The sequence below is a fragment of the Acomys minous genome (assembly GCF_964271855.1).
Source record: "Acomys minous genome assembly, chromosome: 8".
NCBI classification, from domain to species: Eukaryota; Metazoa; Chordata; class Mammalia; order Rodentia; family Muridae; genus Acomys; species Acomys minous.
Window position 1 is genome coordinate 42,943,571 of NC_140489.1, and position 23,447 is coordinate 42,967,017.

The window sequence follows — 23,447 nt, forward strand, 5'->3', positions numbered from 1 at the left end:
CAGGAGCCCAGAGAGAAGGACAACTTAAATCACAGTGCAGACACCCTGCCCGTAGTGAGCTTCTTCTGCTGAACTAAGACTCAAGAGTGGATCAGAGGGGGTCTCAGTGGGGGAGAGAGTGGAGGAACTACAGAAGAGATGCTGGTGGGGGGTGGGGGGAAGAGGACACATCCTATAGCCATGGTATTGAAAAACTATACAGCACACAGCATGCGAGAGTCTCTCTCAGCATGAGGACACATTGTGAAGACATCGCAGGAAGCTCAGGGCTCTGCCTGGCCTCTGTGACCTCCGCTCTACTCTGAATGGCTAACCGGAAATAAGGGGCACCCAGGGCTACATTGCGAGGGCAAAGAAAACTTTTGAACAGTTTTTATTAACAGAGTCCAAAACTACAGAAGAATTTCTGATTCCTTGGGAGCTGATAAAATAGAGTTAAAGATTATTTGGGTTGTAACTTGCCTTAATTCTTCTAATCTGTTCCCAATAACACTAAACACAGAGGGGGGGAGAGGGGAGGGGGAGGGGAGAGAGAGAGAGAGAGAGAGAGACAGACAGACAGACAGACAGACAGACAGACAGACAGACTGACTGACTTTATTATCTCTCTTAGACCCACCCTTCCATTTTCCCAGCATCTTGTCATAGTAACAAACAGAAATGAGGGTGGGAAATGTGGTACTCATACTTTGATCTTTGCCATAAATTATACCTCCAAATTTCTGTCCATCTAGAATTGTATTACATCCCTGACACTTCCTCAAAGAATGACACAAAAATCCCAAAGACAGGGACCGGAAGCGGCAGCAATGCCCTTAGTTTCCATGCCAGATCTGAAAAGTGCATGCCAGCACCATGAGCATCACAAACACCTAGCTGCTCTCAAATGTGCAAGATGGAACATGAAGGAAACTGAGCTCATAAAAGCTTCCAGGGAACGGATTCTCAAAGTGTGGCAGAGTGATAAACCTTTTCCCTAGCTGGTTCAAAAAGGAACAACAAAGGGACTTTCTGGCAAATGCTGTGAAGCTAAGACTAGCAAACGAAGATAAATTTAATGTGGGCATAGGCTTGCTTTCAGGTCACACTTGTGCAATGGCAACGGAAAAGCTGTAGCTTTGCACAGACGGGGAGAAAGGGCAGGATGCGGCAGCAGTCACACAGTCACACACCCACAGGAACTATCCGGCCTGAATTGTGTGCACTGTTTATTATTATCTGACACCACTCACTCCTAACTCCTAGCAACAGTCTCAGGGCCCTCCAACCATGATAGTTAGCCAGGAAGTAAGAATGTAATAGGTTGGTTTTTCTCCCCTCCACATTACCTTACCCTACTACAGAAACCTGGCTAGAAAGTCGAATTATGTCACCATGCTCTCAAAGCCTGTTGTTCTATCTTTTAAATACATTCTGTCTTGCCAAAGATTGTTTCTAAAGTTCTATATGGCAATGGACTTGAGACACATTAATTCCATTAGTGGGCTATTTCAGGAAATAGCAAGCATATTTCTTGGAAACAAATATATGTGGTTAAAAAAAAAAACAGCCACACACACACACACACACACACACACACACACACACACACACACAAAACCCTCAAGTGAAAAGCTGAAAACAAAGATGATTTTCAAACATGATTAGAACTTCCCATGACATGTCAAGGGTGTCACAGCTGCTTTTCTGATGAGAAGCCGGCATTTGGATCTGGGTCTTTAAACCAAAAGGCCTATCTTGGGACGTCACTGTAAGTAGTCTCTCTGCCACTTAATCATCGCAACTGCTAAATGAAGCGTGTCTATTTTCTCTGTTACATTTACTACTGGCAGCCAGGTCCTCGGTAAGTGCCCAGAAATGTTTCCATGGTTACAAAAAGCATTCAGCATCCCTCTTGTTTTGGGCCAATTTAGCTTAAAATCTATTGTGCAGAAAAATATGGCACATTAAGGAACATAAAATCAAGATACGACATTATGAAAAGAACTCAAGATTAAGCGAGGAAAGTGGGCTTGATAAGGCTTTTTCAAAAAGTGCACATAAATCACAGATTAGGATGATGCTTTTCCTTGCCTGTCTCCAAAGATCTCTCTTCAGCAGAATGGCTTACACTACCCACTGGGTATAAGTGGGGGACGGGGGACAGGGGGCGGGGGGCGGGGCAGGGGATGAGTACGAGTTAAGATATTAACTCGTAGCCAAAATAAATGTATATACATTTTAAACCTACAGGTATCTTAACATCTGCACAACTGAGAGTCTGATCGTGTATCCTAGTGCTGCTCTGTGTTTATTCTGAGAAAAGACAAGAGCTTTTGTTCAGTGGCTAAAAGGCAATTGAAGTAAATACATAGGTTGTCCCACCCCAGGTGAAGGGAGAAAAGTGGAGGTTCCCTAGAAGCAGCTTCGTAATGCTCCTCTATCCACAGGTCTGACAAGACTATCTCCCAGAGGCCAACGCTGTAATCCCACTCTCCCCATACCCAAGAGCCAGGGTCTTGAGAACAGTTTGGGATCCTTGGGAACAAATTGGACAAATGACACGGCTTTGGGAGAAGGTAAAGGAAGAGCTTGTGGCTTGTCTCCTTTGTGCCTGTCAGTTCCCCACAGCCCTTGGTGTGTGGTGTGTGGGGGTGGGGGTGGGGGTGGGGGTTCTATGCACATTGGACTATGAGAATCCACAGTAGATTGTCTCTCTTGACAGCTGTCTAACTCTCTGCCTCCACATACCTGGCTCCCTCCAGTATCTCCTATGGCTCTTTGCTCCCTGTGAAATGGAAGGGATTCCAAGTCAGAATGTTGGGAAGGTTGGGTTTGGAGGCTTTCCCTTCCCAGAAGGTAGAAGAAACCTAGTTTTTTCCCAATTCCTTCTCCCAAGTACAGCTGGCATCTGTAGGCACCAAGCACAAAAGAAAAGGAGAAAGACAGACCCTCTCTCTCTCTCTCTCTCTCTCTCTCTCTCTCTCTCTCTCTCTCTCTCTCCTCTCTCCCTCTCTCTCTCTCTGTCTATCTATCTCTCTAAATGTGGCCATCTTCTTACTTTCTTTTGTGCTTGCTGGCTCTTATCCAATCCTAAATTACTTAGTGTCGCACCTTCAGGTGTCTAGGATCTAGACTTCTATCTCTAGTAGGAAGAATTCCCATCAAGCTCCAGAGCCATACCAAAGACTTCCTTTACGAAACGCCTTCTTGGTGGAGAAATGAGAGCACACTGGCAGCTATCTGTTATCGCACGTCCACGTTGATTTACACAGGATTCTGTCCAGCTCCCTCGCATACACCGCTCCCTTCAACGCAGTCTCAGAATTGATGTTAGAGGTATTCTAAAAACAGCTGTCTGGCGTCAGTCTTAGGAACTTTTTGGTAATTCTCAGCAGCTTGTAGGGTAAAGGCCAAACTCTCAGCACAGAAACCACAAGGCCCTGAGCTCTGGGCCCCCTGACCTGGGGATGTCAGCCTGTCTACATGTTCGCATTCATGAAAGTTTGCGGCTTCCCACCTCCGGAGTGCCTTTCTCCCTCTTTCCATCTGTTAAGGTCTGACTCATCCACACAGTTCGCAACCCTGGATCATCTGCTCTGCAGATCCATATCTGCTCACCTCTGACAAGATGATGATCTCAGACTTCGCCATATGTGTGACTGCAGCGTTTCGCAAACATGCTAACAGGACTGGGTAGGTGTGGCTTCCACGTATTTCAGAACTCTTTAAGGGGATACTGACTTCTCATTCGCCCTTCCCTCATCCAGACACCTTACCCAATTGAACAAGGTTTACGTCAATCTCGGGGTACAGTGCTCCGCATACCAACTTCTGTTTAAGAAGCAGAGCTTTGGAAATAAGGTGTCTCCCCTTAAATAAGAATAATAAAAATCCAGATATCTGTGAAATGATACGTTTGATTAAACTTATTGGACAGAGGAGGTCATAAAGCAAACAACTAATCTTAAAGGTTAAGAGGAGCTGACGTTTGTGCCAGTCCTTGCTGTCATGGCGGATGCTGGTCAGCTGGTGAGGAGAGTTAAGCCCCTATGTCCGGGTAATTTCTAAAGGTCAGCTGTGGACTACCACAAGGAGAGAGAACACATGGCAGTGACCAGCACAAGGGAACGCATGTCTATTCTCAGAGCACACCAGATACCCCACAAGAGAGACCGGAAGAGAGCTGGAGTGGAGAAGGCGACTGTCAGGCTCATCATGGAGAACAGCGATGTTAGGAAATGCCTGCCCTGCATAAACATTGTAAAACCCCACTGTCCCTCAAGGAGAGGCAGCAGACCCTGGTGTCCTCAGACTACAGAGAGAGACACGTGACTGTCAACAAACAGAACAGAATGCAAACTTCTGAGAAAGGGCAGAGAGAAGGTGTGTGGTGGGACTGTGAAAGAGGTTCCCTAGAGCTGGAAGAGGGACCAGACAGCAGGAAGCTCCTGATCCCCAGAAACAGGAACAACACGGAGCCTGTGTGAGATCAGAACAGCTCCAAAACTGGGCAGAGCACTCCGGCTGCCATGCTATAGCACAGTATCAGATGCTGGCTCAAGACAAAGAGAAGCTAGTGTGGGAAGGGCAACACAGAGACCCACACAGACAGACAGACCGACAGACAGACAGACAGACAGACAGACAGACAGACACACACACACACACACACACACACACACACACACACACACACACACACGAAAGCCTGACTATGGGCCCAGTTTTAGCAAAACCATCTAGCAAACAAGTCTCCACTCCTTGTTTGTTTGTTTGTTTGTTTGTTTGTTTTTAAGGCACAAATTGAAGGTTTTAAGGCCTGCATTACACTGAAGTTGACAATACCAAGATGAAAACCCAGCCTGAAATCTGAACAACTAACTCTGAAACACACTTACAGTGAAGGCCCAACATCGGACCGGCTTATCTGTTTTCCTTCCTCACATACCATGTTCTATCTTCAGTCATAAATTATGTGAGAAATTAAGAAAAACACTACTAAAAACCAAAAATGATCAAGATCCCTAGCTCAAATAGTACTCGGATAGTCGGACGATGGAACGAGGAACTTGGAGTGTGTGGTTTGTATGTTTTAAGCTGTTGCCACTAAAGGGGTGGGGGGGGGGGCAAGGAGAATTCATGTATTGTCCGGAGACTTCAGTAGAAAGGTTGCAGCTATTTTTAAAAATCCAATCAAGTTAAAATTCCAGAAATAAAAGACAAAGTTAGGAGAAATGAGAAATGATGCTCATGGAGACAGCAGAGGACTTGGGAGTTTTAATAAGTTTGAAAAGAGAGAAAAGACAACCCAAACTAAAACAAAAAAGGGGCAAAAAGTGGGGTGAATGGAGAACCTCCACGGCCTACAGCTAATGCTGGACAGATGGACACCGGGAGGAAGACCAGGAGAGAACGAACTAGAAAAGCATCTGAGGAGATGACAGACAGATGGACAACTTTGCAGAAGAATTTTTCCCATCTGCATTGATAGGGCCAAGCTCAGCTACCACCAACAAAAGCAAATACTACAAGATAGCATGCCCATGCGCACTCACACATGCACGCAAACTCCAGAAACATGCTGCCGAAAATGAATGTTATGTTTTCATTTTGGTTTGGGTTGTGATTTTTTTTTTTCCTTTTGAGACAGTTTCTCTGCATAGCCCTGGCTGTCCTGGAACTCCCTCTGTAGACCAGGATGGCCTCGAACTCAGAGATCTGCCTGCCTCTGCCTCCCAAGTGCTGGGATTAAAGGTGTGAGCCGCCACCACCACCTGGGTTGATTTGTTTTTTTAAGAGACAGAAAGAAGGGAGTCTTGTGGGAAAGTGGAGGGAAGGAGAGAAAAACCTGAAGGTGACAGGAGCTCCACAGGAAGAACAACAGTGCCAACTAACCAGGGCCCAAAGGGACTTGTTGACCCTGAGGCACCAGGGACAGGACCATGGACAGGACCTAGGCCCCCACACACATGTAGCTGATGGGCAGCTCAGGCTTCATGTGGGTCCTCTAGTAAGGGGAGCAGGGGTTATCTCTGACTTAGACTCTGTTGTCAGCTATTTGATCACTTCCCCCTGGCAGGACTATGTTGCTAGGCTACAAGGGAAGAGGACACGCTCAGTCTTGATGTAACTTGATGAGCTGGGGTGGATGGGAGCGGGAGGCTCCCCTTTTCTGAGGAACAGTCGGGAAGGGAGGGAGCAAGGGAAGGAGGGTGAGACTGTGAGGAGAGGAGGGGCAGGGCTGCAGCCAGGATGAAAAGTAAATAAATAACTGAACGCACATTTTTTTTAAAAAAGACAGAAAGAACATGAGGTTGGGTGTGGTGGGGGGATCTTGGAGAACATGAGGAGTCTGAATGCAATCAAAACACGTTGGCTGAAACTCTCAAAGAGTAAATAAAAATGTCCCCAAAAAGAAATTTTGTAATGGAAAAAGAGACAGGAGTACATTCAGAGAAACATCTGAAAATGACAGACACAGAACACAGTGGAGCTTAGGGTCATGAAAGCATTCCAGACGCACCTAAAACATTCTTAAATAAATGATGATTTTTTTTTTCAGAAAAAAAAAAAACAAGCTGAGAAAATTCATTAGCAGCATATTATGTGTACCATAAGAAATGTTTAGGTGAATCTTGCTTCAAGTTGAACGAATGACAAAAATCACAAAAATATTTTTCAAAGAAAAGTGGCGAATTAAAGCATGCTTCAAGTGGCAGAAATGAGGTAAGTGCAAAATTATTTTTCTGTTTTAATCATCATGAGAGATAAATGATAGTCTAAAGCTACGCAGAATCAGTGTGTTTTCTACATGAGTAAAAGACAGAAACTTCGACATCAATAAAATAATGGATATAAAAGAATTCTTAGAATACACTGCAGCATCTCACTGCATATGCAGCCATGTGATGCTATATCATGATAGACTAAAACTAGTGAAAGATGGATCATGGAAAACAATCATGCCATTTAATTTGCTTCTCAACGCAAGAACAAAAGATAATAAAACATATATTTTCATAATATACTTCTTTAGGACATTCATTTAAAAACATTAAACTTCAAATGTTTATGTAATTTTTAATTACTTTTATTTTTTACATATACATTTATATTATTACACATATATACAATAAACCTACAGCAAGAAGAACCACAAAACAATCAGAAATTATATAAATGTTACATTCATAGTGTTTTGGCTATTTGTATTAGGCAAGACACACAAAGACAGGAAAGATGTTTTCTTCAAGAAAGGTGTATCTTTACATCCCAGCATGACCTTAAATCTAAATGAGCCCACAGTGGATACAAGGTAGGATTAGAGAAATATTTCTGTCAAAATAGAATAGGAAAAAGTCTGAAAGACGTAAAGATCGGATGAAGGGAATGTGACAGATTTTAACTGGACAATACCAGTCCTACATTGATTATAGGCAGTTGATTACAAATATACCCATTAAAGTGAAAAAACTCACAGATTGGGTTAAAATGACCTAAATTTATACTGTAATAAACTTGCAATAAATATAAACTAATTTAAAGAATTAAAAAGGACTGTATTGTCCCAGGAAAGATGGGTCAGTGTTAAAAATCTTTTCTCTTCTTCTAGAGAACCCAAATTTGGTTCCCAGCATTCAAGAGCCACCTGTAACTCTGGCTCTAAGAGACCCAGTATCCTATGCTGGCCTGCATGGGCACTGCACACACACACACACACACACACACACAGAGAGAGAGAGAGAGAGAGAGAGAGAGAGAGAGAGAGAGAGAGAGAGAGAGAGAGACAGAGAGATTTAAAAATAAAAAGAACTATACCATGCCACATTAACTTAAAGAACTGGAGTAGTCAGATTAATAGCAAAGTAGAAGTTAGGACAAGAAACATCACAAGAGGAAAATGGCACATTACAGAGTAACAAAGACTTTCAATTCTAAAGAAACGTTTATAAAATGTGTCTATACCAACAACAGAGCTCCAGGCTATGTTAGCAAAAATAATGACAGAAATGGAAATGAAAAATTGCCACCTTAACAAGTTGAATTTCAGATTCCCATACCTCTCTTTCAGTAATCAATTGAACAAAATAGTTCCCTCTCCCCCCAAAAATCAATACATTAAACAAGTATTAGAAAACATGATAAAGTATCTCAGATAACTTAGCTGAATTATATATTATATTATATTTATTATATTATATTTATCATATTATGTAGTTGTATTTATATATTATACTCTATGCACACAGAATACTGTCTCTTAAAGTACATATAAAATAGTCAACAAGTCAACACACACTCAGGTTAACAGAAAAAATCTGAATGGCTTTTCCCCCAGATCTGGGGACCAAATCTAGGGCCTTTTACTGCTGAGCTAAATCCCCAACCACAAATGTTAATATTTTAAAATTTAAATAATAAAAAAATATAAACTCGGGGTATTACATAATTAAACTAGACATCAACCACAGAAAAATACTTGGATTCTTTAGTGTTTGGAATCTAACCAATATAGTTTTAAATAACCACCACATGAAAAAGTAAGAGTACATTATAGACTAGTTTAATTCATAATGAAACCAGAAACATTGGTATTTGTTGAATGCACACAATGTATTGCTTAGAGGAGAATTTGTATCTTAAGTTGCATTAAAAATTAAAAAAACAAATTATAACCAAAGAATGAATGAAGTAATAAAAATAACAGAAACTAATGAACTTAAAGTAAAAAAAAAATAGAGGGAAAGTTAATAAAAATAAAAGGTAGTTTCTTGCATAAAATAGACAGATTGACAGACAAGTCTCTTCCCAGGCAGACAAAAATATTTTTAAATGCCACTATCTAGATGTTACTTTAAAACCTAAAAACATTAGGTAGTAAAGAAATAGTATAACATAAATTCAATAGTATAAACGAAAATATCCTTTAAAAAATACAAAATGCCAAAAATCAATTAAGAAAATAAATCCAAGATAATCTAATATCTATTAGTTAAATTCTTATTCCAAAACCTTCCCAACCGAAAAAGTCCAGGCTCAGAAGGGTTCTGCTCAAACTATGGCACTATCTCAGAAAACTGGGAATAAGACTTCCTCAAGACCCAGCTATTCAATTCCTTGGAATATACCCAGAAGATGGTCCAGCACACAACAAGAACATATGCTCAACCATGTTCATAGTGGCATTATTCATAATAGCCAGGTCATGGAAACAGCTTAAGTGTCCCTCAGTAGAAGAATGGATAAAGAAACTGTGGTACATTTACACTATGAAATACTAAGCTATTAAAAACAAGGAATTCCCAAAATTTGTGGATAAATGGATTGAACTAGAAATGATCATAATGAGTGAGTTCACCCAGAAGCAGAAATGAGTCAAATGGTATATACTCACTTATATCTGGACACTAGCCCAAGGGGCATGTCCCATGAAAGTCTTCACTTACCAGGAAAGTAGGACAGAGGGGAAGAAATCCTAATGGGACTCTAGGTGAGAGCAGCATGGGAGAATGGGGAAATAAAAGGATCCAGAGGGTTCTAGTAACCTAGAAGAAGAACATTGTAACAGGTGGATCTGAGCCCAGGGATCCTGCTCAAACTATGGCACCAGCCAAGAACAATACATGCAGGAAACTTTGAACCCCTACCCAGATCTAGCCAATAGACAGGACATTCTCCACAGTTGAGTGGAGAGTGGGGATTGACTTTCACATGAACTCTGGTGCCCCGTAGTTGACCATGTCCCCTGGATGGGGAGACCTGGTGGCACTCAGAGGAAGGATAGCAGGCTACCAAGAAGAGACTTGATACCCTATGAGCATATACAGGGGGAGGAGGTCTCCCTCACTCACAGTCATAGGGGAGGGGAGTAGGGGGAAAGCAGGAGGGAGGGAGGAATGCGAGGATACAAGGGATGGGATAACAATTGAGATATAATATGAATAAATAAAAAAAATTTTTAAATCCAGGCTCAAAATCCTTAATTAGAGGCCCGTGAGCTAGCTAAGTGGCAAAGGTGCTTGCTACTACCATGACAATTTAAGTTCTGTCCCTAGGACCCATACAGGGAAGAAGAGGGTGTATTCCCCCAAGTTATCCTCTGGCTTCATGTTTGTGCGCTCTCTCTCTCTCTCTCTCTCTCTCTCTCTCTCTCTCTCTCTCTCTCTCTCTTTCTCTCTCTCTTTTTCTCTCTTACATATACAAGTATATTAATCCCTGGGCTTAACAAATAATAAACAATAAATTTATACAATTTTTTCAACTCTAAGAAGGACAAACACTTCTGAACTCATTTCCTGAAGTAGGCATCACACAGATGTTAAATCGGATAGCAACATTTCAGGAGCGCCTATTGAAACACCTATACAACTCATTGAACCTGTAGAAATCAAGCTGGCCCCTACCGAGAGCCTTCAGCCCCACAAAACTCGTGTTCATCGTACTGAGAGATGCTCTGTATGGTACCAAAAAAGAAAGGTAAACACATAGTCCAGCTACAAACCATTCAATATGTAAGAGTGACTTGCCTGAAAGACACACCAGTGCAATACTGGCACACAGCTTTGTGGGGACAGCCAAACAGCACCTAGTTTAAGTGAAGGCCCACTCCATGGCATGGAACGCATACCCAGTGCTGTGTGAGTGGCTAAGAATCTGAAACTAGAAAGCTGGAGACCTCAGGGAAATCTAAATACTACTGTTCTTCTGCTAAAGGAACATAGCAATAAAATGACCCATAATGACATTCTGCTATACTGACAGAAGATGTCTTTGGTCAGTCATCATCCGCCAACTTTTCTCCTGCAGCACATGGGAACAAATACGTAGACTCATAGTCAGACAATCGCACAGAGTGGGAGAGACCTTGGAACACTCAGCCCTAAAAGGGATGTCTTCATCCGATCCCTCCCTTCAGCACTCGGGAACCCTGTAGAAGAGGAGGAGGAAAGACTGTAAGAGCCAGAGGGTATGGAGGACACTAAAGAATCAAGGTCTTCTAGACCCACAGGACCAGTGCCCGTAAGAACGTACAGACTGTGCCAGGATACACAAGGCCTGCCTAGATCTGTACCAGACGGCGTCCTAGAGCTAAAAGGAGAAGTGGGAACACACCCCCTCATCCCTAGCCCAGAAGTGGGAACACACCCCTCATCCCTAGCCCAGAAGTGGGAACACACCCCTCATCCCTAGCCCAAAAGTGGGAACACACCCCTCATCCCTAGCCCAGAAGCTATCTCCAGTTGATAGCCACTTGCAAATGAAAAATTAGTTTTCTCCTAGGGAGTTTCACTACTCTTAAACTACTCTTAAACTACTCACATTCCCAGCAGTAAAGGCCCAAACAAAACAAAACCATAGCATCTTTGGAGAGGGGGCGGGTTGTCTCATTTGACGTTGCGACAGGGCAGGGTTTTTTGTTTTGCATTGTTTTGTTTTATAGGTCCTTTGCGTGCATACGATAGCTTCCAGTTTATGTTTTTATGGGACTCCAGAACGTGCAAATGCATGCTTCTCTGCATCTATAGACATTCCCTGTGCTTTTTCCTTTGCCTCTTGTTTGATTGCTTTGTCATATTCTAATTTGTTTGCTTTTTATTTATCTTGTTTTGTTTTGTTATTATTCCTTAAAATAATCCTTGAGTAGATCCTTAGGATAGATCCTTGTGAATATAGATGTGAAGGGAAGTGATAAAGAAATGGGAGAGGCAAATCCATAAGTAGAGTATATTGTATGAAAAAAAATCTATTTTTGATAAAACAAAATCTGAGGTACTGGTTTGAAGCTGTCACAGTAGCTCCCCTAGCTTAGCTGGAGAACATGTCACTGTGCAGACACCTATTGCAGTATTAATGAAAAGCCTTTTCAGAATGTCTGAGCAGCATGGTTATCTGTGTGCATTGCTGAATGTTCACGCCAGCCCAGAGGAATCCCAGGCAGTTCTAGCCCTCCACCTGGGCTTTACAGCTGCTGCTGTCCTGGTATTGTCATGATTTGTGCGCACAGCCTGATGTTTTCCATCATTGCTGAAAACAATCTCTGTGCCTTCAGTGCCCTCTACTACGGATTGCCTAGTAAACATTGCCTTCTCAGACCCCCCACAGGCAGGATCAGGATTAGTTTGTCCTGCCATACAGCCACAAAGCACATTTAAGTCTCAGTGCATGTTTACCCTGCGTCTCTGTACACCTGTGTGCGTATCTGTGTTTATGTCTGCTTCTCGTTTTAACTGCAAACCCAGAGGGTAGAGGTGCATTTTCAATTTCCCTTTCATTTCTGAGAGCACCTTGCAATGACAATTCACCTTCTTGGGTTTTAAAGAGGTATTTGTTGAATTATTTAGAGTCGAATCAAAAATAATACCAGTAACTCGGACTTAGTAATAAAGAATTTAAAAAGGGAAGGGAAACAAAGGGGTGCCTGTTGATTACAGCCAAGGCTCCTGGTTTCAATCACAGTACCACAAAAGACTAGTTCACATAGAAATCCCTGATGACAATACATGAAAAGGTCCTCAGCAAAACACTGGCCAGTCAAGCTCATCAATGAATAAAAACAATAGCATAGCACGGCCAGAAGGACTTTCTACAAGCTACACTGGATTATTTCAACATCTCAAGGTCAGTCAGTGCAACCCACTACAACACAACAGACAAGAATGCTCCTGTGCCACCAGACACTTCCATCCAAGGGACATGTTCAAATATGGGGCACCAGAGTTTGTGAGGTCCCCCTCAGACACAGACATAGGGGAGGGGAGTAGGGGGGAAGTGGGAGGAAGGGAGGAATGGGAGGACACATGGGATGGGCTAACAACTGAGATGTAATATGAATAAATTAATTTAAAAAAATAAAAATTAAAAAATATATATTGATAAAAAAAATTGTAAAAAAAAAGAATGCTCCTGTGGACATTTCAGCTTGGCAGAAAACAATTTAACCAGACTCCATATTCTCCTTTGACAAACATCCAGCCATGTGGTTCAGACGGAAACTTCTTTAACCTGTGACTAGCCACAAAGAAGCCATGAAAGCTTTATGCCACATTAAGAACTAAGACAAGAATATCCACTCCCACCAGTCTTGGTTAACAAAGCAGCTGAGAAATCCCAGCCCTCCTCCCCCGGCTTTGCCATCATTGCTGTATCCAGTGTAATCAGACAAGAAAAAGAATAAATGAGTTTGATTATTGGAGCTGAATAAAACTAGGGAAAGCGAACTATCCCTCAGTGGACAGACCAATTAACAAACCAGTACATGTGTCCAATAGGGCAGGATTCAGCAATATAAAGGGTCAATAAGATGGGCAAATCTCAAGCATGTTACAGTAAGTGAATGAAGCCAGGTTTGTAAGGACACAAACTCCATCTTTTCACTGAGATGACATTCTAAAAGCACTAAGAGTAACAGACACACACACACACACACACACACACACACATGCATACACACACAAGTACCAGCTCGGGTTTGCCATGATGTGGAGGTAAAGAACAGGATGGCCTGCACAAAGAAGGACAGGGACTCTCTGAGATGCTGAGAGTGCTCTGTACCTTACTCGTGGCCATGGCTACAAGATGCTCTAAACAGTAACAACACAGTAGACTCAAGTAAATTTCATCTCGTATAAATCATGCTTCTAACGGGGAATAAAGAACCAATGTGGTCTAAGATCAGAACACCTAATCTCTGCGTCTTTCCAGACGCGGAACATAGGTTATGTTATGCAGCTATAAGAGTAAGAATAGCTACATCTCAGAGGGGCATAGCTCACCCTCTGCCGACTCTTACCTCATAGCTAACATGGCTCTCACCAATGCCAGCACAAAGGGAGAAGCTACATCCAGCCTCCATCATCTGGCTGGAAGGTTGGGTTTAAAGATCGTTGGTTGGCATTCATATTTTTTCTCTTTTTAAAAATGTTTTTATTTAAATAATTTATTCAGATTACATCTCAATTGTTTTCCCCTCACTTGTATCTACCTGTTCCCCCCCTCCCTCCTGCTTTCACCCTATTCCCCTTCCTTAGGTGCATGACCAAGATGGACCTCTTCCCCCACTATATGGTCATAGGCTTTCTATCAAGTCTCATCTTGGTAACCTGTTCATCCTTTCTCTGAGTGCCACCAGGCCTCCCCACCACGGGGAAGTGGTCAAATATGGGGCGCTAGAGTTCATGACATACATACTTTACAGTAACGAATATTAACAAAAAAATCACTGTTTAGCATATATTAAGACAAATTCACATTAATTTCAAATACAGTTCAAATTAGGCAAGAATTTCCTAAAACTAGAATAAAATTTCTGCTCAAATCTAAAATTTTACCAAATATTTTACAAATAATCTTAAAGGGCTCAAAACTGTGGTTGTTTGCAGCTATTACTTCAGAAAGAATATTAGCCTGCCTGACTTCACCAACTCATTCTAGGCTTTCATTCAGTAAGAGTTAAGAAAGTATTGTGGGGGAGGGGGAGGGGGAGGGGGAGGGGGAGGGGGAGGGGGAGGGCTCGGCCAATAAACTGCTTGCTGTGAAAGTATGATGTTCTGAGTCTGGATTCCCAGGGCCCATGTGAAAAGCTAGGTAGGGTGTGTATTTATAACCCTAGTACTGGGGCGGGCAGGGACCGGAGCATCCGAGGGACTTGCTCATCAGCTAGTCTAGTCGAATAGACAAGCTCCAGATTCAGGGAAAGACCATGTTTCAAAAAAAGAAAGTAGAGCTCAGATGAGAAGGGCACTTGGTGTCTGGACCCCTCCACATGCAGAAGCACACACGCACATAACAACACACACTCACACATGCTCACTCAGGGAGAGACAAAAGTGTTGTAAAGAGAGTAAGATATTTTGTTTCCTTAAACCCCAAGATCCCACGTGCCTGGTAAAATCTTTACCTAAAGGAATGACACTATATTGAAAACAAATATAGAAAAATAGTACCCCAAAAATGTTGGCTCCTTCCAGCAAGAAAGGATTAATGACTTTGCCCGGTATGAATACTCTACTATATGCGTTGACTACGTACACGCACATGACACATGTGTCCCACCCCCTCACCTCAGCCTACCATTTGCCTCCATTTCAATGACCGCTCTACAGGCTAGAGAATTAGAGCCATGGAAAATTTATGCTGAGACATATGCTAGGTTCTTTCCCGGAGTTAATTACATTTGTATCACACCCATGGTGCTTTTATTAAAGCCCCGCTCTGTGCTCAGTTCTGACAACATGAAGTGTCATAGGCAACTTTAATGAACTGTGTCCTTATCACGCCATCCGATCTCAGAGATCTCCCATCTACTGTCAGCTCAGATCACATCCCAGTGAGACGCTGTGAGGAGTATTCTTGGAGTGTTATCAACTGCAAATCCTGCAACAAGTATGGCTGTTTGCACAGGATTTCACGCTGAATAATATAGTAACATCTAGAAATTCCTAACCTAGAGGGAAGGGGGGAAAGAACATTTTTTAAAAGATATTTTAAAAACCATGGCATGTGCACAGGGACTTCTCAAACAGAACCCTCGGATTCATTTTAAGCTTTTTCACTTGCTCAGAAATATTATTTTGAAATATGGAGCCCAAACACAGATCTCGTAAAGCTTCATAGGATAAAAATATTCCTATGGATTGTATCTCTCAATCAGAAGCCAGGATGATAGGATGGTAAGTGGCAAAGAAAAAGGAAAACCAACGTGATGCTTAAAAATAAATCAAAATGGAGCCCGCCAAGGCTTCTAGAAGGGCATAGAAACAGCAGTCCTGAGCAGCTTACCTTGCTCTTTTCCATTAACTTTTGCTAAAGTGCCAGGGAGCTGGGCGTCAAAGCCATGCTGAAGGCCGTATCTCTTCCTCTCAGAGTGATGTTCTTCCTCGGCGATAGAAGAGAGCGCATGCAGGGGCTTCAGGCCAGCTGGAGTCTGATTGTGCCACTGGGCTATTACAGAGCATGAGTCTTCGGCTTGCTGACCGAGTCTGGGGCTTGCCGTTTGCCCAGAGTCCTGCAAATCACTATTAGAGCATGAGAACTGGTCCTCTTCAAGAAACTGGGAGTTTGCCTCCTCGGGACTCCCGTCATTGTCCTGCTCTCCATCTTCAAGGTAGGTTTCCTGAATCTGAACAGCATCCAGGTCCTGCTCCGGCTTGTCACTCAGGGCCGAGTCGTGTTTGCTAAGAAGAACCAGTGAGGCAGATAGTGCATCCCCTGCTTGCTGGAGAGCTTCATAAACTCGGGATAGCCAGGAAGACAAAGGCTGGAAGAAGTGCTGAGCATCCTGAGATGCCATGGCCAACACCATGGCCAACTCCCTCGTGTCTACGGTGTCCACTCGTAGACTGCTTCTTCCAGAGCTCTGTACTTATGTGAAATACAGAACAGGCACGATGAGAAATTTAACTGGAGGTCTCTCTTTTATATAGTGGGCAGAATGTTGTTAGGATACACATAAAGAAAACATGTGCAGTACATGAGCACCGTTGGCAGTAAGTAAAACCAGGCAGCATGCTGGTTCCTGCACCAAGGTCTATGGAGTAGGTCTTTGCAGGGAACAGAGCAAGTGCGTTTGATAGAGTGGTCTCTTAATGGCTGTGATCATTTCACACTCAACACTTCTCAGCTGAAACAGAGGAAAGACATGCTTACACCTGTTAAAGTTACAACTGTCAACCCATGACCAGACACCTGTATTCAGTGTCAAGCAGCATTTGGGGGGTGGGGGTGGAACAAAGAAAAAGTATTCTAAACTCTTATGATGGCTAAATAAAAATGACCCTGAAAATCTAACTGTGGGTTCTCTCCACGTCGGTGCACCTCCTCACACTCACACACAACTTCCATTAGCAGGAATGGACTCCAGTCACATGGACTGAGAGAACTCTGCTCCCCGCAGACCAGCTTAGCAGTGTGAAAGGAGTAAAGGGATCCATGGGAACAGCCAGCGGGGCGTGACACTTCAAAATGCAAGCAAAGCTGGAGGTTTCGTGAACAAACATGCAGAACCCAGAGAGCTGACGAACAGGCATCTCTGTTTTGAGACACAAAGGTTTATCCTCTCAAAGGAAATGTGTGTCTGGATTTTAAAAAGCTTCCAACAAATCTTAAAAATAGAGAGTTTTTCAGTTTTATGCAATCTCTAGAAATGATGTCTATTCTTGGGGGGAAAAATCACTGAAAATATGTGCATGGCAAATGTATCGTCTAGCTTCCCAGGGACATAGCCTTGGTATCTTTTGCCTTTGTCTGTGTCCCCATCTCCTGAAGTGAACCCTGTGCAACTTATGTGTCTTCTGAAACATACTTCATCACACAAGATTCATAGTCTGAAAGAGGTAGCTCCTGGACATCCATAGAAAGGCAGGACACTGTGATGGCCAAAGAATACATGGCTATGATTTTATGTGCATATGCAAACACCAAACCTAGACAGACTTATATGTATCTAGGTATAGGCATACCATTGCCATTGCAGTGTATGATAAATGTTATTGTTCCTCTGACAGCAACATGCTCCCCTCAGAATCACTTCATTCCTGAAGTTTCAACTCTCTTAATCTCAGCCTTTAGTGCTTACATTCTCTTAAAATTTTCTCGTTAGTGACTCATATACGCATTGATTCATTCAGTAAACCAATAACAAATACTAAGTACCTATTAAGTACTGGGCATAACGCCAGGCGTAAGGTAACCCTGAGGCCTCTACCCTCGTGGAACTTTCATTTCAATCAGTTAAAGAGAAACTGAGCTCTCTGCATTCTCCTCTGAGACTGACTAATTCATGCGTCACTCCGTAGCTCTGGGCTTCTTCTAATGGTCTGGTTGCAGTCACTCACTGCCCCCATTGCTTCTTCTCTTCCCTCTTTATCCTCACCTGCTGGGACAGCTGACCCATCCCTCTTCTTGCTCTTTTCTTTGGTTCGTTTTTGGTTCCTTTGGTTTGATTAGTTGGTCAACTGGGTGGTTGTTTGGTGTGAGACAGTTCATGGATCCTGGGCTGATCTTCGACTTGCTATACAGACAAGGATGGCCTTAAGCTTGTGATCCTCGTCGCGCCTTCACATCCTGCGCGCTGGGACTGCAGACATGCGCCACTACCCCTTGTTTATATGGGGCTGGAGACCTAACCCAGGCCTTCCGTGTTCCGGGAACCATGCTACCAGCTGAGCTGCACCCCAGCCTCAACTTTAAACTTTTACAAACCTAAAATACAACATCTCCGGTCCTTAGCTTGGTCTTTCTTTTCTTACTCTTCTCACGAATTCAAGTTGGTGTCATGCAAATGTTGGTAGCTCTGAGTCATCTAGTAAACTAATAAAACACATAGAGGCCTAGGCTGGTGGCAGGAATAAGCCCAGCCAAGACTTTGTCTATTATCTTCCTGGGAAGGCCAACCCTCTGTTAAAGGTTTTTTGTTTTTTTTTTTAAACTAGTGTAAGGACATAGCTTTGTAGTACATGTTAACATGCTATCAGACTCTTAAATTTAGTTATTTCAAACCCAGTTATGTCACTTTGCTGCAGAAAGTCCCCTCTTTCTCTCAACACACCTCCCTTCTGTCCCTTCCAGCCAATCCTCCCCTTAGTTTTCTCTGAGTGAATGTCTTTCCCATGCTCCCATTCTCTCATATCATTCGGGCTCTTCTCTTTCCCAGCTCCCATCAAGCCCTCTCTTGCCCACAGCTAGACTTCATTTGGGTTTACTGCCTTCCGGCCTTGGGACAGAGGCTCCATGGAGAGTGAAAGCCATCTACTTTGTTCTGTCTATCTCAGTGCCTAGAAGTGTACTGAACACATGATAAGCAAATCAGTAAATAAATTCACAAGTCTCATTATAATCATGACTGGAACAGTGCTTAGTCGAAATTATATATGCAATAATTTTGTTTAAAATGATAAATTTATTATGTAATTATAAATACCGAAAGCTATGGTGAAGATCTTCAATCGTGTTATTACATTTTCTATTTAGTACATTGTCCTGTCAGCATTTGCTCCACCCAATTTAACAATCCACCATTTTGCATTGCCTTCGCTGCAGAGATGATGTCATTCCTTTTACATTTGATCCAGAAAGTGTTTTGCCTAAGCTATAGTGCTTTAGGATTTTGAGACCTGGGAGTTCTCTTAGAGACATCAGTGGCTTCATCCACCTACTCCTGTCCTTACCATTCATACAGCTCCATGTTTCGTTCTGACAGACCATACAGTTGAGCATTGGCTGACCCCAAAGAAACTGCACGGAGTGAGGACTCTTTACTATCCCTCACTGTGCAATCCTATCATACAGTCATGCTGATACCCTGAGGACTTCCACGAATCACACTGATTTTTTTTCCTGACTTTTATTTGCTTTTCCCAGGATGCCTTCATACCTAGCCTGCCTCATTTTTTTTTTTTTTTGCATTGAAACTCTAATGGCTTTCTCTGCTAATTCTTCATCTACTACCAAAGACATGGCCTCAGAGTACTTAGAGTATGTCTTTATGTTATAAAGTTGCATGTATTTGTCAATATTCTTCTGATAAGTCAGCAGTCCACAAGTTCTGGGAGTATTTTTATAGGTTACAGATTCAGAACCCACATAAAGGAAGGGGAGTCCTGAATATGATAGATGGATGGTTGGATGGTTGGATGGATAGATGAATGGATGGTTGATTAGATGAATGGATGGATGAATGGATGGATGGATGGATAGATGAATGGATGGTTGATTAGATGGATGGATGGATGGATGGATGGATGGATGGATGGATGGATGTGCATATGAGTGGATGGATGGTTGGATGAATGGATGGATTGATGAGTGGATGGATTGATGGATGGATGGTAGATGGATAAGTGAATGGATGGGTGGGTGGGTGGATGGATGGGTGGAGAAATGGATGAAGGGATGGATGGATGTGCATATGGGTGGATGGTTGGTGGGTTAGTAGGTAGATGGGTGGGTAGATGTAGCTACTAATGAAAATGTTTAAGGACAAATAGTCTTGATTCTGTCATTTCTCATCACCTGTAAAGTAGAATTCCCTTACTCTAACAGTTCCTTTCTTCTCTAAAATTCAAGGACATACCAGGTAGGCCAAAGAGCAGAGAAGCTGAGTCTGGATATATTGAATATAAAATCGCCTTTTCTGGGATGAGTTCTGAATCTTTGTTAATACTCACTATCATATTATCTCAAAGCAATGAAAAAGAGACCAAATCTCAATCTCTTTAGGGGAAGAGGGAGTGTCTAGTTGTTATATTGTAGAACACTGAAAAAGGAAGAGCACCAATGTCTGGACAAAAAAAAACCCTACCTAATTGGTAATGCTTGATACCATTTATACTGAATAAGCCTAAAGCCAAAGGATATCAGTACAGATAAACAGTCATGGAGATGTTTTTAAGTAAATGTCAACTCAATTGAGACAGCACACCAAGGGAGATACAAATGTGTTTACTATTCTGGTTCTTTGGAGTCCTTTCTTATAGCTAGTGAGATGATGTGGCTCCTGATCATATGCGTGGAAGAGAGAAGGATGAATGAATGGATGAGAAAGAAGAGGGGAGATTTATTATGTTACTATGATTTAAAAAAAAAAACACTCTAACAAAAAGCAAACTTGGGCAGAACAGGGCTGATTTGGCTTAAACTGTAACCTTCCAGGTCATAATCCACTGTGGGAGGATGTTATACCAGTAACTCAAGGTAGAAATTTGAAGCATCAACCACAGAAGATTTCTGCTTCCTGGCTCACTCAGTCTGGCTCATACACAGGACTACTGTCTGAGTAGAAACAAAGATCCATGGATTAAAAAAAAGTATACACTAAAAGTCTTGAAAAGGCTCATTACTGGATTAAAGTACTTACTGATGGTTTATCATTATGAGGAGTATAAATTTAAAAAAACAAACATGTGTGTGTGTGTGTGTGTGTGAGAGAGAGAGAGAGAGAGAGAGAGAGAGAGCAAAAGAGAGAGAGAGAGCAAGAGAGAGAGAGAGAGAGAGAGAGAGAGAGAGAGAGAGAGAGAGAGCAAAAGAGAGAGAGCAAGAGAGAGAGAGAGAGAGAGAGAGAGAGAGAGAGAGAGAGAGAGAGAGAGAAACATATGAGTTCTTGTTGCAGGGGGCCTGGAAAGGTTTACTACCTCTAAAAATACTCAGAATAATCTGGAAATCTAAGAAAGACATAGTAACAATTGATAAAAATTTTAAAAACAGGAAATACTCAGAATAATCTGGAAATCTAAGAAAGACATAGTAACAATTGATACAATTTTTTAAAAAAGGAAAGCCACCAGTGTATTCTCAAGGAGTGCCTTTTTAAAATCTTATTTTAACTAGAATTCTGTTTTAATTGTAGTGGTAGTTAACTGAACTATGATAGTTTTAAATATAGAAAATTACCATGCAGAAAACAACGGAATTGTGTTTCAATATAGGAAAGCTATGATAGTCTTCAGTTATGTGTTTTCTCATATATTTAAAAAATCTCCACCAAAGACAATTGTGTTGAGAAAATAAAAATGCTTATGGGCCTTTAAAGGCTGTCGGTTAAATCTTTTTTACCTTATTTTCCTAGTGATAGCTTCTTACAGGGGGCAGGGCTAGTTACAATCTAAAATAATGGCAGCTTGGAGAAAACCATAAGATTCTATGGCGGAAGCCTGTGCGCATGCCTGTGTCAACTTAAAGGTTTATGCTTTCCTGTAGGATAAGCTACATTTCTGAAAGACAAGAAAGCATTTTCAATAGTATAGTGTGCAGGTAACCAAATCCTAAGTCAAAATCATATACAAATCTACCTTCTAACACATGTGGATGTTTACACTTTTTGGAAAGCTAAATCACCTTGGAAAAACCCCTTTTCACTCTTCACCATGATCCATGATTCACAGGACAATCTAAGGAAAAGTCGAGAATACTGCATTCGTTGGAGTGTCTCTCCACAGGCAGCTGTCAGAAAATCCCCCTTGTCTACAAAGTGTTAGTTATTTGTCATTGATACACTGGCCTTGAAGCTAATTAAGTCTACCATTATCAAGCCTGATGGAGAAAGTCATTTTGAATTGCCTAAGAAGGTTTGGAAGATGAATAATGCATGTGGTGAAAATAAGAACTACAAAATGGGCTGCCATCCATCTTTCACAGGATTCAGAAGCCTCCACAGGTGTTTTCTTTTAAAAGCAAATTTGTTATGTGGGTAGAAATGCTTGCCATTGAAATGAAATACTTACTGAATTGAAGCATTTGTCCAAAATGTGTTGGCATCTTCACAAATATAAAAAAGGACTACTGGGGCAGAGGACATGGCTTAGTCAGTAAAGAGCTTGCTGCTCAGGCATGAGGTCATGAGTTCAATACCCACCAGAAAGCCATGCATACCAATATGTACTTGTAATCCCAGAGCTGAGGAGACAAAGACAGGAGGATTCCAAGGGCTTACTGGCTAGCCTGCCTAGTCAAATCCAAGTTTGAGGGACCGTGCTTCAAAGAGTAAGGTGAAAAGCAATGGAGGAAGAACCCTCAATGTTGACCTCTACATTATCGATGCATTGTGTGTGCACCACACTCTCAAGTACATACATACAAACACACACACATGCACACACACACACACACATACACACCACATACACACTGCAAAAGAGAGGGCTATCAAGGGGTCTTTATGTAGTAATATAGAAACAACACAACCACACTGTCATTGCAGGGTCTTGGACACACCTTTACTATTGGTTTTGGTGCAGGGGGAAGAAGGACAACAGTAGATATAAATGAAAATGTGAGCTTCCCTGTAATCAAAAGACATATAGTTACCCATTCACAATGAGAAGAATGAGTCAGAAACGAAGGAAGGAGAGAGAGGAGAGGAGGGAAAGAGAAAGGGAGGGAGGGGGTGGGGAGGGAGGGAGAGAACAAATTTTTAGAGTCATTGCAAACCAAGGCTGCCTTGGATCCACCCCTCAGTTACTGCAGATCATGGGCACGTGCCTGGGCATCTGTATGTTCTCATTCATAATGCAGAGACCATGACTCCCTATATTGCAATTCATCCTGTAAATTATATAGCACAGTGTTTTTAAAACCCACAGAAAGAATCCAATATGAAATAGGCACTTAATATCAGGCATTCATTATGCTGAATTTTATGATTTTTTACAAGGCAAAAATTTATTAAACTCTTAAAATCTTTCTGATATTTTAATATCTCAGGAAAGAGCATTTATCTAACATGTTATTATATACAAGTGCTTTTGAGCACTTACATAAATAAAATGTACGTAAAAACAATAGCTTTCCCCTTTTACAGATAAAAACACTGCGGCTCAGAAAGGATCCGTGCCTTGCTCTGACATTAATTATCTGGATTAAAGACCAGAAATGGTATTCGAATTCGCTCCTGTTGAAATTCACACAACTACTCCAACCCTTTATACACAGCCAGTAAGACCACTGATGCTAGAATTGTCAAAAGTGGGCTATCT

At 42.0% G+C, this 23,447-nt stretch overlaps 1 protein-coding gene across 7 annotated transcripts in view; it reads right to left on the reverse strand.

Annotated features, from left to right (window-relative positions):
- Positions 1–23,447, reverse strand: part of SYT16 (synaptotagmin 16) — a 244,442-nt gene that overhangs the window by 80,577 nt on the left and 140,418 nt on the right. For 2 of the 7 annotated variants that reach the window (XM_084791502.1, XM_084791501.1), the window contains exon 3: positions 15,760–16,600. The exons of 3 other annotated variants lie outside the window; for them this stretch is intronic. In XM_084791502.1, the coding sequence (XP_084647628.1) occupies positions 15,760–16,282 (523 nt within the window). In that variant the 5' untranslated portion in view covers positions 16,283–16,600. Of the gene's footprint in view, positions 1–15,759; positions 16,601–17,851; positions 18,357–22,686; positions 22,705–23,447 lie in introns of those variants that run through there. 2 more of the 7 variants (XM_084791504.1, XM_084791503.1) reach the window with 2 other exon arrangements.